The following is a 15,583-nucleotide window of genomic DNA, read 5'->3' as shown; positions in this document are numbered from 1 at the left end:
TTTACATGTACAATTTTGTATATTCACAATTTGATTATGTAAGAACAAGGTATTGGTTTGTAGATATGAATGACCCGGGGCTGGGATTCAAGGGGGAAAGGGGGAGAAGGAATTATGTCTGCATGGCCAAAATAATAAATGTTGAAAACAACTACAGTTTGTGAATATTAACCCCATTTCCCACTTGTCATCTTCATTTACTGACTGCGCAACATACACGTTTATTAGTCCCCTACCGGTGAAACCGGAGGGGACTAAAGGTTTCCTCTGAGTCTGTCCGTCCGTCTGTCTGTCTGTCTGTCCGTCTGTCTAGCTGTCCCTCTCTCTGTCTGTCACTCTGTCCCACTTGGTTTTCCGCACTTTTTTCTAAACGCTTGCAGATATTGAGCTGATTTTTGGTATGTGAGTGTATCTTGATGAGTTACAGATCAAGTTTGCATTTATTTCCGCTTCAATGATTTTTGACGGAATTACGACCTTTTCAATTTTTCAGGGTTTTCCGCAATTTTTTTCTGAACGCTTGCAGATTTTGAGCTGATTTTTGGTGAGTGACTTTACCTTCATGAGGTATGGATCAAGTTTGCAATTCGTTCCGCTTCATTGATTTTTGACGGAATTATGGCATTTTCAATTTTAACGGGAACCAGATTACACTTGCCGGTGGGGGACTAGTATTGCTAAAGCAATACTGACAGAATGCTTGTTAATTCAATAGAGTATGGACTTTAATTTGGTCATATGCCTATAGCTCTCCCTTGAATCAGGAATGGTGATACAAATATTTTTAAAATAGTTTTTGATTAAACAGTATTGCACAATCTGTTAAAATTGATTAAGCTCTGTAGTTGAATAAGCTATACCAGTATAGCTTGATTTTGCTATTCAAAACACCTTAATTAAGCTATTTAATCATACTTTTTCCCAAAAATGTGCAGTTTTATTAACGATTGGATAAAAGTCATATTATGTTGACATGGTATACATTCTAAATTTTCAGCTTTGAACGGTTCTGAAAACATCAAATGAAAAAAAAATTGCTTTTTAAATAATGTACGTATCTTCTTCCGAGCATTCGCGATCACAAGTTTAAGTTTTGCATAAGGTTATATACCTTGGGTAATCTCTCTCTCTCTCTCTCTCTCTCTCTCTCTCTCTCTCTCTCTCTCTGACATCTAGGCCCAAAAATTGAAATGAAATTATAAATTAGGTTTTTTAAATCGATTGAATTTTACACCAATATACTCATACTGCAGCTAGAATAATTATATCTCTTCCAGAAATATTAAAAAAAGAGTTTACTCACTATCTTCTCTTTGATCTACACATCTAATTACAAAAGGACACAGCCAAAAGTCTTTTCTCATGGTTTGTTACAATTTTCACATGGAACTTCTATTTTTCAAGTTCACGCAAGTTCCTTAAATCTATTAGAATTAAAACCATGACAGTCCTCATGATTTGAGTACGCAGATATAAACTAATTTATTGAAAAGAACTCACTGTGAACAATCACCTGACTTGTAAAGTCAATATATATAAGGTATAGTAAACATACCCCCAGGGTATAATTATCATACATAGGCATGTACAAAATTGAACAGTCAGGATTAAGGATATCCGATCCTCAGATAGGAACGATAACTCTTAAATCTATTATTTAATTTAAAAAGTCTCAAAATGAAGCCTGAAATTGAAATATTTTCTTGCAACAATTTTCATTTTATGCATCTCAATATGAACTATAAGTTCGCTGCAGTCTTAGACATAACATTATAAAAAGTTGACATTGTACCCCACAAAAGTACAAAAATAAATTCATTTTATGAGAAATCAAATTTTCTCTAATCTAGTATTAGATTCCAATGCTTATTAGCATGTTATGAAATTAGAAGTGATCTGGGATGTCTTGCAATGATAACACAAACTTTTAACACTATGTACTTTTAACAATTGAAGTAAATAGAAGAACTAAAATACTGTATAAGTGTGCAAAACATGCAATTTTCTCCAAATGCCTGGATACCTAAAATTTTGAATCCAAAAATAAATTTGTTGATCAGTTTTCAATTAGAAAATCCATAGCTGATGCTTTTATTCGCATTTACTGAAAATATATATTGAGATTTGATCATTTTCCCTATATAATATGATTAACTTTATGATTAACTTTACCGATGAACTTTGAAGAAATACCATGGGTAAATACACGTTACTCTGTGAAATCCAAGACATTTTTGTGAGCATTTTCAATTATTGAAAAGCTGATTTTCAGAACCTGAGGATCAGACTACCTTAAATCATCATCATCCATTTAATTTATACGTAACAAGAAACACAATAGAGGTGTGATGAAATATTTAGAAACACAAAGAGTTTTATTTCTTATGTAAAATATTCTTTCTTTTGTAAAACAATTGTTCACAAATGAAGGGTCAAACCTTATTTTAAGGGGAGATAAGAATGATGGTATTTCAAAAATCTTCTTTTCAAGAACCACTGGACCAGAAAAGTTTATGTGAAACTTCATTACTTAGTGTAGATTCAACTGTATCCAAATCATGACCTTCAGGGGTAGGGTGGGGCCACAATAGGGGATCAAAGTTTTGTGGAGAGAACTTATATAGACAGTGCCTGCTGTCCAATCCAGTTATGTTTAATCATAATAAAATATTGTTTAAATAAATAAAGTTTTGCGAATACGGGAATGCGTGTGCAGTAAAGCACTTTCATAACTGTCTGAGACGGACGATTTTGTTTCGTTATAAGTGTAATTGCTCATATCCAGTAAGTTTACAATATATTTTAAAGTCATGGGGAATGAAAATTGCTTTGCTGTAAGCGTCAATTCATGATAAGCATGTTGGCTATAAGCATGCTTTACTGTATAAGAAAACAATCTTCAAAAATCTTCTTCTCAAGAACCACTGTGCAAGAAAAGTTTATCTTTATGTGGAAGTTTCATTACATAATGTAGAAACAAATTTGTTCTTCTTTCAAAACTCTACTACTTCTACAGTTTTGATGCGACAAGTAGACTATACTAGTCTACATATTGTTTTTGTCAGTTTTCTTCTTCAATCAAATTTTGTCCTAGCCATAACTCGACAACCCTTTGACATTAAGATGTCAAACTTAGAACATAGATAGGGGTATGGAGGTTGGGTTGAGGACATTAAACATTTCTGACCTTGACCTTTTCATAAGGTCAATGTCAAACTTTACATCAAAATATATAACCTGAGAACCCTTTAACATTAGGATTTCAACATAGAAAGAAGACATTTACATCAAAATTTTTACCTTGACTCCTTTCTTCATTCAAGTTCATAAGTGAGAAAAACACCTCCAAACCATAACTTAAGAACCCTTTGACATTAAAACTTCAATCTTGGAACATGGAGAGTTGGTACGGAGAAAGGGCGCATGCCAACAAAATGTTTTTTTTTACTATGACCCATTTATAAAGTCAAGGTTAATCTTTTACATGAAAATATATTTCAGGACATAATCTGAGAACCCTTTGACATTATGAATTCAAATTTGGAACATGGATACAAGATGACAGAAGATTTGCTGCATCATATTTTTTTACCATGACCCTTTCTTCATTCAAGGTCAAATTAAGAAAAGACAACCGGACAGTAACTCATGAAATCTTTGACATTAAGGAGGGATTCTTCTCTTAAGAATACTTATTTCTTATATTTAAAAATCAATGAAATTTTCACAGAATCAAGAAGACAATATCACTAAGTGATGGTATCAGTTAGATTAAATTTGACCGTTTTATATTAGAGGCAAGGTCAGGTCAAGGTCAGTACCTTTTCCCTGGACATTAAGAATAAAAAATACTGTCGCCAATCATGCGATGCCTACTTCTATTTCAATAAATTAAATGTTTTTCTTTTTGCATAAAGAGATATAACCATATAGGGTCTATAAGATGATATTATCAAATTGACATAAATAATTTAACTAAAATGGATATTGGCTAATCCGAATTTTCTCTATTTTTCTTAAAATTTTAAGATATTTTAGTTATTTTTATATGCTTCCTATATTTAAATTTTTCTTATTTTCACATATGGTAAAGTTGTCACATAAAAATACAAAATGATATAAAAATAAAAAGTTTTGTCCGTTTACTAAGAGAGAAAAAACACTTTTTACGGATTTTTGGATCAAATCTGAACTTAGATTGGAAGCTTTTAAAAGCTAACATAATTGTAGTTTGTTTGGAAAATCGTATTTATTTGATATATTTTAAAACTTTAGTTCCTTATTATTAATTTAACTTACATTTTAAAATTTTCTCCAAGTCTTTGATTGTGTAAAAATTATAACAATTCATTTTTCTATAATTATTTTGAGAGGCAGAAAAGAAGATATTTTCATACGCCGCCATTCCGCCAAAAATATAGTCCCTGCTAAATTTCAAACTCAGTTTACCATTTCTATTTAAAGTTGTACAATTGTGATGAGGAAAGAAAAATATGATCTTTTAAATCTCTTACATCTAAATATATAAAACATATAAGCAAATATACTTTGAATATTTCATCTAGTCAGAAACCAGACAAGAATCCCTCCTTAAGACTTTAACGTCATTTTTCGACCCCTATTTGACCCCAGGGTGAAAATGAAAATTCCAAAACAGGACACCACCAACCATCTCCCAAAAGATAATTAGGCTAATGTGTAAAATGTAAGAGGAGTTCAGGGAGCCAGGGGCTTTTTACATTTAAAAAAAAAAATTCGACCCCTTTTTCACCCCCAGGGTGAAAATGAAAATTCCCAAACCTTGTAGCACATCTACAGGACACCACCAACCATCGCCCAAAAATTATGAGGCTACTGTGTAAAATGTAAGAGGAGTTCAGGGAACCAGGGGCTTTTTGCATAAAAAGCTAAGGCTACTGTGTAAAAAGGAAGAGGGGTTTGAGGAAGAAGAAAGTGTGACGGACGGACGGACAGACGCACGGACGAACATGAGTAACAACAATATACCCGAACTTTCTTTAGAAAGTGCGGGTATAATTACATTCTCTACAAATATTCAACAAAAATTATATTTCCAAGACGTTTTTTTTATAAAATGATTTGTTTTTATTCATAGTCATATGCATCTATGTATTCTAAGGAATATAAAATCATTGCGCTGATTGGTTTACTTCGCACATACTAGTATATTAGATTGATCAAGAATTCACGTGAGAAAAGGGGATTTAAATTTGTTTTAATCAATTATTTTGGACTTATATGGTCAAGGATTACAGAAACTCAAAGATCTTCAGCAAAGATTTATTTGTTGAAATAATTATATGACGCAAAGCTTACAAGACGAATTTTGTTGTCGTCAGTTCTTTCTATCAAACGTTGTATTGATAAACACAAACTATTGAATTGACAAACTATCTGATATGAATGATCCATATCAGTAAATCACACATTTTTTATATTCGAATTGTTTTGTCTTGATATGTATTTCTAAATATCGTTCGTTGTAAGGTTATGATCGTCGTTCGTTTCATCTATTTCACGTCCATGTTTCTTCTTTTTCTTTTTGATTTTTCTATGGTTTTCTTCATCTATAATTTCATCATCAAGATCCAATCCTTTTTTCTTCTTCCTCTTCTTCTTCTTCGTCTTCTTCATATCACGTGAGTTGGCCTCGATGCTCTCAACAAAGTCATCTCTCAAGGTTAGTTTATGTTCATAACCTACTGCATCATCGGTTTGGGAAATTTCAATATTCTCTTCAAAATCTTTGGCAATTTCAAAGTCTTCGTCATGTTTGAATTGTTTTCGCTTTTTCTTTTTCTTCTTTTGTTTGTTTTGACTGTGATCAGCAGGATTAATTAAATCAATCGATGTGTCTTCGTCATGTTTGAATTGTTTTCGCTTTTTCTTTTTCTTCTTTTGTTTGTTTTGACTGTGATCAGCAGGATTAATTAAATCAATCGATGTTGATTCGGATACACCTTTGACTGCAACTTCGTTTTGTGGTGTCCTTTCTTTTTCGTCAATGTTTTCTGATGAATGCTTTCTTTCTTTCTTTTGCTTAGCAAGTTTCTTCTTTTTCTTTTTCTTCTTGTATTTAGATTCATTTTCTATATAACATGTATCAATTTCACGTGCAGAAAGCAAATTTATAAATCCTTCACTCGTGTAATCAATTTGGTTGTCTTTTGACAGCTTTTTATCGCTGTCATTTATAGTATTTGTTTCTCTACCTTTCGATTCAGACTCAAAATTATTTTTATTTTCATCTTTTTTCTCATGTAGGATTTTTTCTTTTTCTGTGCCATTTTGGATTTTGTTTTCAGTTGTATTCTTTGGGTTAATTTTGCCTTGTTTCTGTATGAACATAATACACATGGTTAATAGTATTTACCTATATAATCCTATAGTAAATGTACCTGTATTTTGAGATGGTCCCTACAAAATAACCAGATGGTAGATTTTCACTAAACTTTGCATGTATACTGAAGTCAATGTAAGGTACATATGGTGTGAAATTAAAGAGTTTCTCTTTAGTAGTTTTCACACAATAAAACCCTAGTCGGCTCCCTTAAGAAAATATAGTATCTTACTAACTTAGCCTTAAAAAACTGCAAAGAACAAATCAGTAAACAAAAACATGAAACAGTTTTCTTGTGTGTTCGATCTGATTTGTATTTTACCTTCTTTTTACAACAGTAACACGCTACCACTGTAAATATCATCAGTCCAGCCAAGACTATTCCCACTACTATGTAGATAAATTCTGTTTTTGAAAAAAATAGGACTAAATAGAATTATCATGGATTGCCAATATCATTAAAAATTGTGCATATGAATTTTATGATCTACTTAATGTAGGTATACTACCACTGAACCGATACAAATTATTTCTTAATCATATTTTTAACAGAATTATCATGAATCGCCAATATCATTAATAATTGTGAAAATGAGTTTTATGTTTAATTTAATGTAGATATAATTCCACTGAACCAATATAAATTATTTTTTTAACCTATTTTTACATGTCATATGTATACATGTACCTTCATTTGCTGTTTTTTCTGGAGGAGATGTAGGATTAGCAGCTACTCCAATGATGGTAGTGTTAAGTTGGGAACTGTTTTTATCGGGGCTTGAATTTGTTGTAAGTGATTCTATACTTGTTGTATCTGATACGGTAGTACTTGTATCTAACTCGGTGGTTGTCATTTCAACCTCATAAGTTGTCGTATCTAACTCAGTGGTCGTATGTATTTCTGTAGTTGTTGTCGGCTCTGTTGTTGTTGTAAAATTACAATCTGTTACAGGGAGTTTTGCCGGACAGTCTATCCGTATAACATCTGAGCGTGTACCTGGATGGTAATGCAAATTAAGATGTCCATGTTTCTTTTGTTTCATTTCAAAATATAATTCAATTCTAAAAGAATAAATTCTGTTGCATATATTATATAAAGCAGGGAAGTTGTATTTCTAAAACAAATTCTGAAATATATATTATGATTTCCTTGGTCTGTTACTCAAATCTATATTTGTCCAAGTCGTATTGAATTTTAAAAAGCAGAATCATACTTAATAAGTTATAAGGTCTGTGTTGTTACTCTGTAGTAAATTTTCTTTATATAGGGTCACGATGATGAGATTTCAGTTACATCTTCAAAGAAATTAAAAAAAAAAAAAAAAAAAATTTAAAAAAATTTAAAAAAAAAAAAAACCTCTAACTTTAATGAGGAAAGTTTCTATCAGTATATTTTGTAAATAATATGCTTTCCTAAACAAAATTACCTCTAAATCCTAACCAAAAATGACCACCATTGGACGTCATCGAATTTGAAAAAGTAACGTTCAGATAGTTATGCTCAGATCCCACAGTGAACCGGGTAAAATTTATATTGTTTACACAAGTAAAATTTGTGATACGATATCCATAAAGTATTGTGACTGTTTGTTTACAGTCAGAACCATCACTGGCCAAACGCAGGTCTAGGACTTCTATGGAAATAGTGCTGTCACAGGAAGGAGTCTCTATTGAACATGATGACGTGGTAATGGTTGATGATATGCTAGGAACCAAATAGTCATGTCCCTGCAAATGAACACTACCACCGGGTTCTGATGAAACACCCTTATTGGCGTTTATTGTGAGAATTTTTGATTCTAAAAAAAACAAAATTAGCTTTAAAAAGATTTTGGCATATTGCATTTTATGTAAATCTTCAAATGTACATAAAACATTTTGTAAAGTTAATTAAGGATTGATTTCTTTCAAACTTTTCAAAAATATTTAACGAGTATACATTCTGAGGCATATTTATTTCAAATTACTGGTTAATCATTCTTATAAAATAGAATATGGGGTTCATTGATAAAAATATTAGCATAGGATTTTTTTTTATAATATCTCTGAAGATACCCACCATCAATACAGTCATATTCCATTGCCATAAACGTTGTTTGTGCATAATATAACGTTTGGTCACAATTCAAGTATAAGGTATCCACTCTTTGTACTTGAAGAATTCGGCATGAACTCCTTCCAATGCAGTATTCATAAAATATAAATGTATTTAGTGGATTTCCAACATTTACGTAATCTCCAACGCACAAATCTCCAGGATCTGGCTTACAACATCTGTCAAACTCAATCATGGTCCAGTTAAGCTCTGGAGTATATTCTTTTGAGCAATTTAACGTTGCCTCCTTTGTCCCGACCTTGACCCCCACAGGATATATCTGTTGTGTGTCTGAACAGTTGGCGTCCATCAAACCAGATCCATAGCAGTCATAATGTAGATACTGTGAGGTAACTGTGATAGGGAAAGACATAGGAAATGAGCACAGAAAAAACCTTATATTAAAATTCGATTTAGTCAGAATGGTTTTGCACCATAATTAACTCTTTCAATTCAGAAATGATGAGCCATTTCTGTAATGCATATACATTCCATTGACTGCTTACTCAACATCTTTAGGGAAAATTGCCTCTTTAATTTGAATACTTTCTATATTTACTCAAGCACAATCAATATTTATTTAGTGTTCATTTATTAAATCGACAAGGGGTCTTTCATTTTTGCACATCATATCTATATTATTATCTGATCAGCAATAATACATGTATATCTTTTTGAAATGTTAAACATTGATACAAGGTCTGTTTTCTATCTTTAACAAACATGAATAAAATATTGCGAATTAAATAACCAAGTATTTTGTCTTTCATTCAGTGTTAAGAAATATTTCCCCATTGATATCACTTAAACACCATAGATTCTACTTTCAAAATGAATTTCTCAAAAAGCCACTTTAGCCATTTTGAACTGAAAGGAACTTTTCTTATTGATGATAACTTTTTCTGTTTGTATAGTTTCCAAGTGAAGATCCGACAAACACTGATTAAGTTTTAGTCTCTTTGGAAGGAAAAATGACTACAATCTTTAATTAAGGTGATCAAATGTCAAACTAAATTTCACATTTTACAAGGGGATTCCAACACAGCAGAAATTCTTTATGGTAACTTAGAAAAACCTAAAGTGAAGAAAATACATTTTAAACGAAAGTAAAATAAAATACATAAAATGACATACATAAATATGCTTGCTAAGTGATTAAAAAATAGTACATTACCTGTATCAATCAGAAAGACTATAATTATTGCAATCATTCTGTCAGATATATCAGAAAACTAACTTTACACATGTGACATAGCTAGCAGGAAGTTTAATTCCGGTCATTGGTTAGGAAATCGATCAAATACCAATTAAAAGTTTGGGTTTTAAATTCCATGGCCAATCAATACAGTTCTTTTTTTAAATTCTTAAGTAGAACAATGGTCATTCTCTGTGTATTATTCTGAATGCGTCTTTGTCGTTTTAAATCTACCTACTCCAAGAGTACTTTCATGATTTATTCTTCCTCATGAAATAGAACAGCAAGACTTCTTTAAATAAATGTATAAATAGCGAATACATCCATTCTACACATTACGTCAATAATTCTTATATTATAAAAGATTCTCGAACATAATTCTGCATTTAACTTATAATAAACTTTTTAAATTCTAATGTGGTTTTGGTATTTAACAAAAGTAATTTTGTATTACGATTTTCATATTTTTTTATTCATTAACGTATATATTTGGCATTAGTGTACAGTAAAAATATCAACCACGGCACTACTACGAAAATATTAAGATTTTATCGAATGTAATCTTGCAATCATATTTGGTTTGGAACAATGGAACAATGTGTGATCCGTTAAGAGTACATTAGAGACAACATATCATTTTTGCTAGGCAAAATTAATGTGCAATTTTCTTTATTTGATGTATTTTCATACCATTGCATACACATTGCAAAATCATTGCAATTTATTGAAAACTAAGACAGATCTTATTTTGTTTATTCTGGAGACAGAAAACATTATTTAAAAAATGTTTAATTTTGTTGATTTCCAATGTGTTTTTAATTTATTGTACCGATGCATAAATCCTTTTTATAACCCCTCGTATGTGTCAGATACAAGTATATAATTCCTTTAATAATTGCGTATATTTATTTTACACATGTTTATTATACATGTATTTTAAGTTATAATGAACAACATGTTTTAAAAAAAAAATGGTTAAGGCGCAAACAATTAAAATTCATATGTTAAGCAGTTGTATGATAAAAACACTTTGTAATTTACCTATTTGCTAAAGCTTAAGAAATTCTTTTGAAAATACGTTATGTATGCATAAATCGGTACTGTTTGAATTTCTTTCTGAGAACGAAAAAATAATCTAAAAATTGAAAATAATATTTTACAAAATTCATAGTACATAACAATATAGTCCTTGTTTGTAAGGGTCATTATAAGAACTCGGTTTAAATCAACATCTGGTTATTCAACTTATTCGATGAGATCCCTTTCAAAAGATGAAATACTTCAATATCACCTTTCAGTATTAAATACTTTTAACATTCCAGTCCATGGAAGCGTGTTTGATTTACCTTACCTGTACTGGATTCCAAATATTCCTAAATATCCTTACAAACAAGGATATATTGCATAGTCAAGTAAATGTTCAACTAAGCCCCTATCCTTACTCCTTACCAAAATATTAACTACTATGAAGGAGAAACTTTAGACGTATTATATTGTGCAAAGTCAGTTCTACATATGCATATTCAAGTAAATCAAATGTGCATTTAAAAAAAATGAACTCCAAAGAACTTTTGAAAATTAAAAACGTCACAATTTTTCAAACATTGAAAGCATCAAAAAAGCATCAAAACATATGCCTACGCATAATACATCGAAGCCCAGCTGCATACTCAAAAATGTCAACCCTGTGCATTGTCGTCTTTTTTGCTTCATCCACTGTTTCTTTTGTACCAAATCAACGTTATTCATTGATTTATTATAGTCTTTATTTCGCTACAAACATGAAGTCTTTGTGAGGTGCCGGTTGCACATTATTTATTTTATTATAATCACATGAGTAAATTTCGTGTGTGTTTCTACAAAATAATGCTCCTCTAGCAGAATGTTTCCATCTTGTATTTACTGCTTCTAAAATATCATTGTTATCATGGAATCATTTCAGTATATGCTTTGAATAAATATCTATATCTTAAGAACAATTTCTAAAAGAGTTCGTTTTAAAATTATAAAATATTCAATAAATTGGTGAGCCAAGGCTTGTTTTGAAAGAAAATGTGGAGACGAATTTGTTATTTCTTATTTTAATTTATGAACAAAGCCATACATATTCTGTTGCACTAGAATCTTGTTTTAATTTAATTTGACTATTGACTTTTTCGTTTATATGATTAATACAGAGTTCGCATAGGTATCCCCGGGAGACAGGGGATGCTTACTACTCCTAGGCACCTGATTCGACCTCTGGAATTTTAGGGTTCCGTGTTTTATGCCATGTTCAGGGATTTGTATTGTTTGAAGGTTTTCAAGTCCGATCACTGTTTGTTTGTTATCTTTACCTACTTCATTGTAAATGAAACATAACAATGATAAATGTTTATTAATCTAAACACTTCAAATATATACATCTGAAAAACTATGGTCTTTCTGGAATACATTTAAAAAAATAAACAATTTTAGTCAAATGTATCAATGTGCTAGATATAAACATATTTGATGGTGAGGGAGATGATAAGAGAGGTTATATGTTTGAGTGAAAATTGAATTGATAATCTTTGTGTACTTATAAAACAAATTTAAAAAGAAAGATGTTTGGCGTGTTTTTCACGATAAAAAATGCACAGTAATATAAAATGCATCTTTTGCCACATGATGACTTCAACTTCACATGATGACTTCAACTTTTCTATCGTCTACGTCCAATACTTACGTAGCAATATACTATTATCATCCGCAAAGGAGGTTTATGTCTCCCGGTTGATTTGATACACGAGAGCATGCTCTACATACGAACATTTTCTAAAACGAGGTAAGCTTTTGAAAAACAGTTTGATGAAACAATAATATCAACAGTCTCGTTTGAAGTCATCATTTCGCAAGTTCAATGGTCGATACAATGACCTTGTCAGCAAATGCAACCTATCATTACCCTAACAAAAAATACTATAGTAAATCTATAATTAACTATAGTAAATCAAAGTTTCAAGGTGATCACTACAGTAAATCAAAGTTTTCCAAGTGATCACCATAGTGTCATAATTATCACTATGATAGTAAATCAAAAGTTTTCAAAGTTATCACTATAGTTAATCAAGGTTTTTGTCATAGTAATCAAAGTTTTCATAGTGATCACTATAGTATTTCAAAGTTTTCATAGTGATCACTTTAGTGTCATAGTGATCACTATAGTAAATCAAAGTTTTCAAAGTTATCAATATAGTAAATCAACGTGTCAAAGTTATCACTATAGTTAACAATAGTTTTCAAAGTGTCAAAGTAATAACTATAGTTAAATATAGTAAACTATAGTTAACTATAGTTTTTTTTATTAGGGCAAGTCGAATGCTGACTTGTTGACTGACTTTTTCATACTAATTGTTAGACCATTATTCACACATTGAATTGTCTACACATTTTTTCCGTTTCCCGATCATGACAAGGAACACATGGTGGGTGTGACTGGTCGGCAGAAGGTACTTACTTTTCCATGGCACTTGCTCTCACTGCTGATAGTACGTGTTTCCTCTGCTCCCGATTTGTAATGTTTCAATGGACTTTTGAGCTTGATTTCTGATTGCTATCTCCATATTTGATGATGAACACTTCAACTAAATTAAGAATAAAATTATATGTCAGAACAAACTAGTGAAAATGTTAGAGCTTTATTTTTATTTTATATAAATTATTTTATAAGAAATATCGGCATAGATGGAATCATTTTCTGAATGCATGTTTTTTAAAATGTATTGTTAAAAAAATTTGATACGCAAAATACTTTTCATTTAATAGAGTCAATTGGACTCTTTGTAATTACAGAAGATTTTGCAAGTGCTGATTGAAAATATTGAGTCTGAAATTCATGAAACAGAGATAAAATCAGTGTGTTAATTTGTTTGCATAACGTATTGATTGAAAAATTATTTGAAGAAAGGAATTTGTTCATTTATTTCGTTTGGATTAAATTGAGAACAGGTTATAAAATTCAAAAGATCTTCAGTCAAAACTGCGGATTTATTAAAGTGAATATTAGATGCTAGGCATTACAAAACAAATTCTGTTGTTGTCCATCTTTTCTACTGAAATTGTATAAACAAACGGAAATTAAAATACGTTAACAAATTATCTGATATTAATGGCGCGGATACATGTTTCAGTGATGGAAGAGGTGAAAATAACCAACAGTGATCGATCTCAAAAACTTTTAAAACATCTACTGTTGACCAGTCATACCTACTCTCAGACCTATATGTATTGATCAGATTGACGGAACATTCCGTATTTAAATTTAGTATAGAATGAAACATATCAGCAAAATTTCGACCCATTGATAGGTTATATTTGCAAACAAGGCCATTGTGACGACCAAAGAAATTACAAAATGCTGACTTTAAATAAGGTTTTTAAAATCCATGCAGCATTAACTCATCTGTGATTAGTCTGCGGTTTAGATTTTTATTATTAATATACTAACTACATATTCGCTTCCCTTTATCAAAAGGTTATTTTAGCAAAATGTCATCGTTTTCATGAGAAAATAATATCATTAAAAGGACAAAACACGGAAAAAAACGGACCTCTCAAACATCAAAGGTGGGATTAGGTGTCATGGAGGGGGTGAGTATCCCCTGCAGACCGGTCACACCCGCCGTGAGCTCCTTGTCATGATCGAGTAATAACGGAAAATCCGTCGACAATTCAGTGTGTAAATAATGGCCTAACAAATAGTATGAAAATGGTCAGTCAGCATTGACTTAATGATAGATTGTATTTGCTGACAAGGTCATTGTATCGACCATGGAACTTACGAAATGACGACTTGAAACGAGAATGCTGATATTCTTGTTTCATTAACTTGTTTGTCAATAACTTACCTCGTTTTAGAAAGTGTTCATTCGTAGAGCATGCATTTGCATATCGAATCAACTGAGAGATATAAACCCCATATGCAGGTGATTAAGTTACATGTATATTGCTGCATAAGTAAGGGAAGTTGACGATTGAAAAGTTAAAGTCATCACGTTTATCATAAAGCTTGGTTGTTAGATTACCATTTTCTCTAGTAAAATATCCAAATATGAAACAGATGTGTCAGACTCTGTGGTATCTTTTATTTCAAGCTCACTGGGATATATCGTATCGGCATACGAATGGAAATAACCATTGTTAATTGACAGTACGTCGTCGATATATCTAACATAAATATCGAGTTGAAGGCCACAACACGTGTTTTCTTCTTTTCACGTACAAGATTTTGAACAATTTCTGCTTCATATGAATACAAAAATAGGTCTGCGAATAAAGGGGCGCAATTGGTACCCATGGGGATTTCAATAGATTGTTGGAAGACCTGGTCTCCAAAAAACCACATAGATATTTAAAAAATGAATTTCATCAACAGAACATAATTACACTCTTTACAAATATATGTGACTACACTAACTTCTTTTCTAAGACATTTTGTATCAATGATATCTATTTTAAATATCGTTCGTGGCAAGGTTATGTTCGTCATTCGTTTCATCCATTTTACGTCCATGTTTCTTCTTTTTCTTTTTGATTTTTCTATGGTTTTCTTCATCTATAATTTCTTCATCAAGGTCCAATCCTTTCTTCTTCTTCTTCTTCTTCTTTTTATTCTTCTCCTTCATACCATGTAAGTTGGCATCGATGCTCTCAACAAAGTCATCTCTCAAGGTTAGTTTATGTTCATAACCTAATGCATCATCGGTTTGGGAAATTTCAATATTCTCTTCAAAATCTTTGGCAATTTCACAGTTTTCGTCATGTTTGCATCCTTTTCTCGTTTTCTTTTTCTTCTTTTGTTTGTTTTTACTCTGGTCAACAGATTTTATGAAATCAATTCGGATACACCTTTGACTGCAACTTCGTTTATGGTGTCCTTCCATTTTTTCCCATGTTTTCTGGTGAATGCTTT

The 15,583-nt window shown here is 31.3% G+C and overlaps 1 protein-coding gene across 1 annotated transcript; it reads right to left on the bottom strand.

Annotated features, from left to right (window-relative positions):
- Positions 1 to 5,487: 5,487 nt before the first annotated feature.
- LOC133185109 (uncharacterized) lies at positions 5,488 to 8,829 on the bottom strand. Its single transcript, XM_061320167.1, has 4 exons — positions 8,421 to 8,829; positions 7,789 to 8,160; positions 7,050 to 7,358; positions 5,488 to 5,765 (listed from the first exon to the last, which is right to left on the bottom strand). The coding sequence occupies exons 1-4, from the start codon at positions 8,827 to 8,829 to the stop codon at positions 5,488 to 5,490; spliced, it is 1,368 nt and encodes a 455-aa protein (XP_061176151.1).
- Between the last annotated feature and the right edge of the window lie 6,754 nt (positions 8,830 to 15,583).

The sequence above is a fragment of the Saccostrea echinata genome, unplaced genomic scaffold (genome assembly GCF_033153115.1).
Source record: "Saccostrea echinata isolate AGI-Se365-2 ecotype Australia unplaced genomic scaffold, CSIRO_AGI_Sech_v1 ptg000012l, whole genome shotgun sequence".
NCBI lineage: Eukaryota > Metazoa > Mollusca > Bivalvia > Ostreida > Ostreidae > Saccostrea > Saccostrea echinata.
Note: the sequence above shows the minus strand (reverse complement) of the source record. Positions and strands in the feature narration are given on the sequence as shown.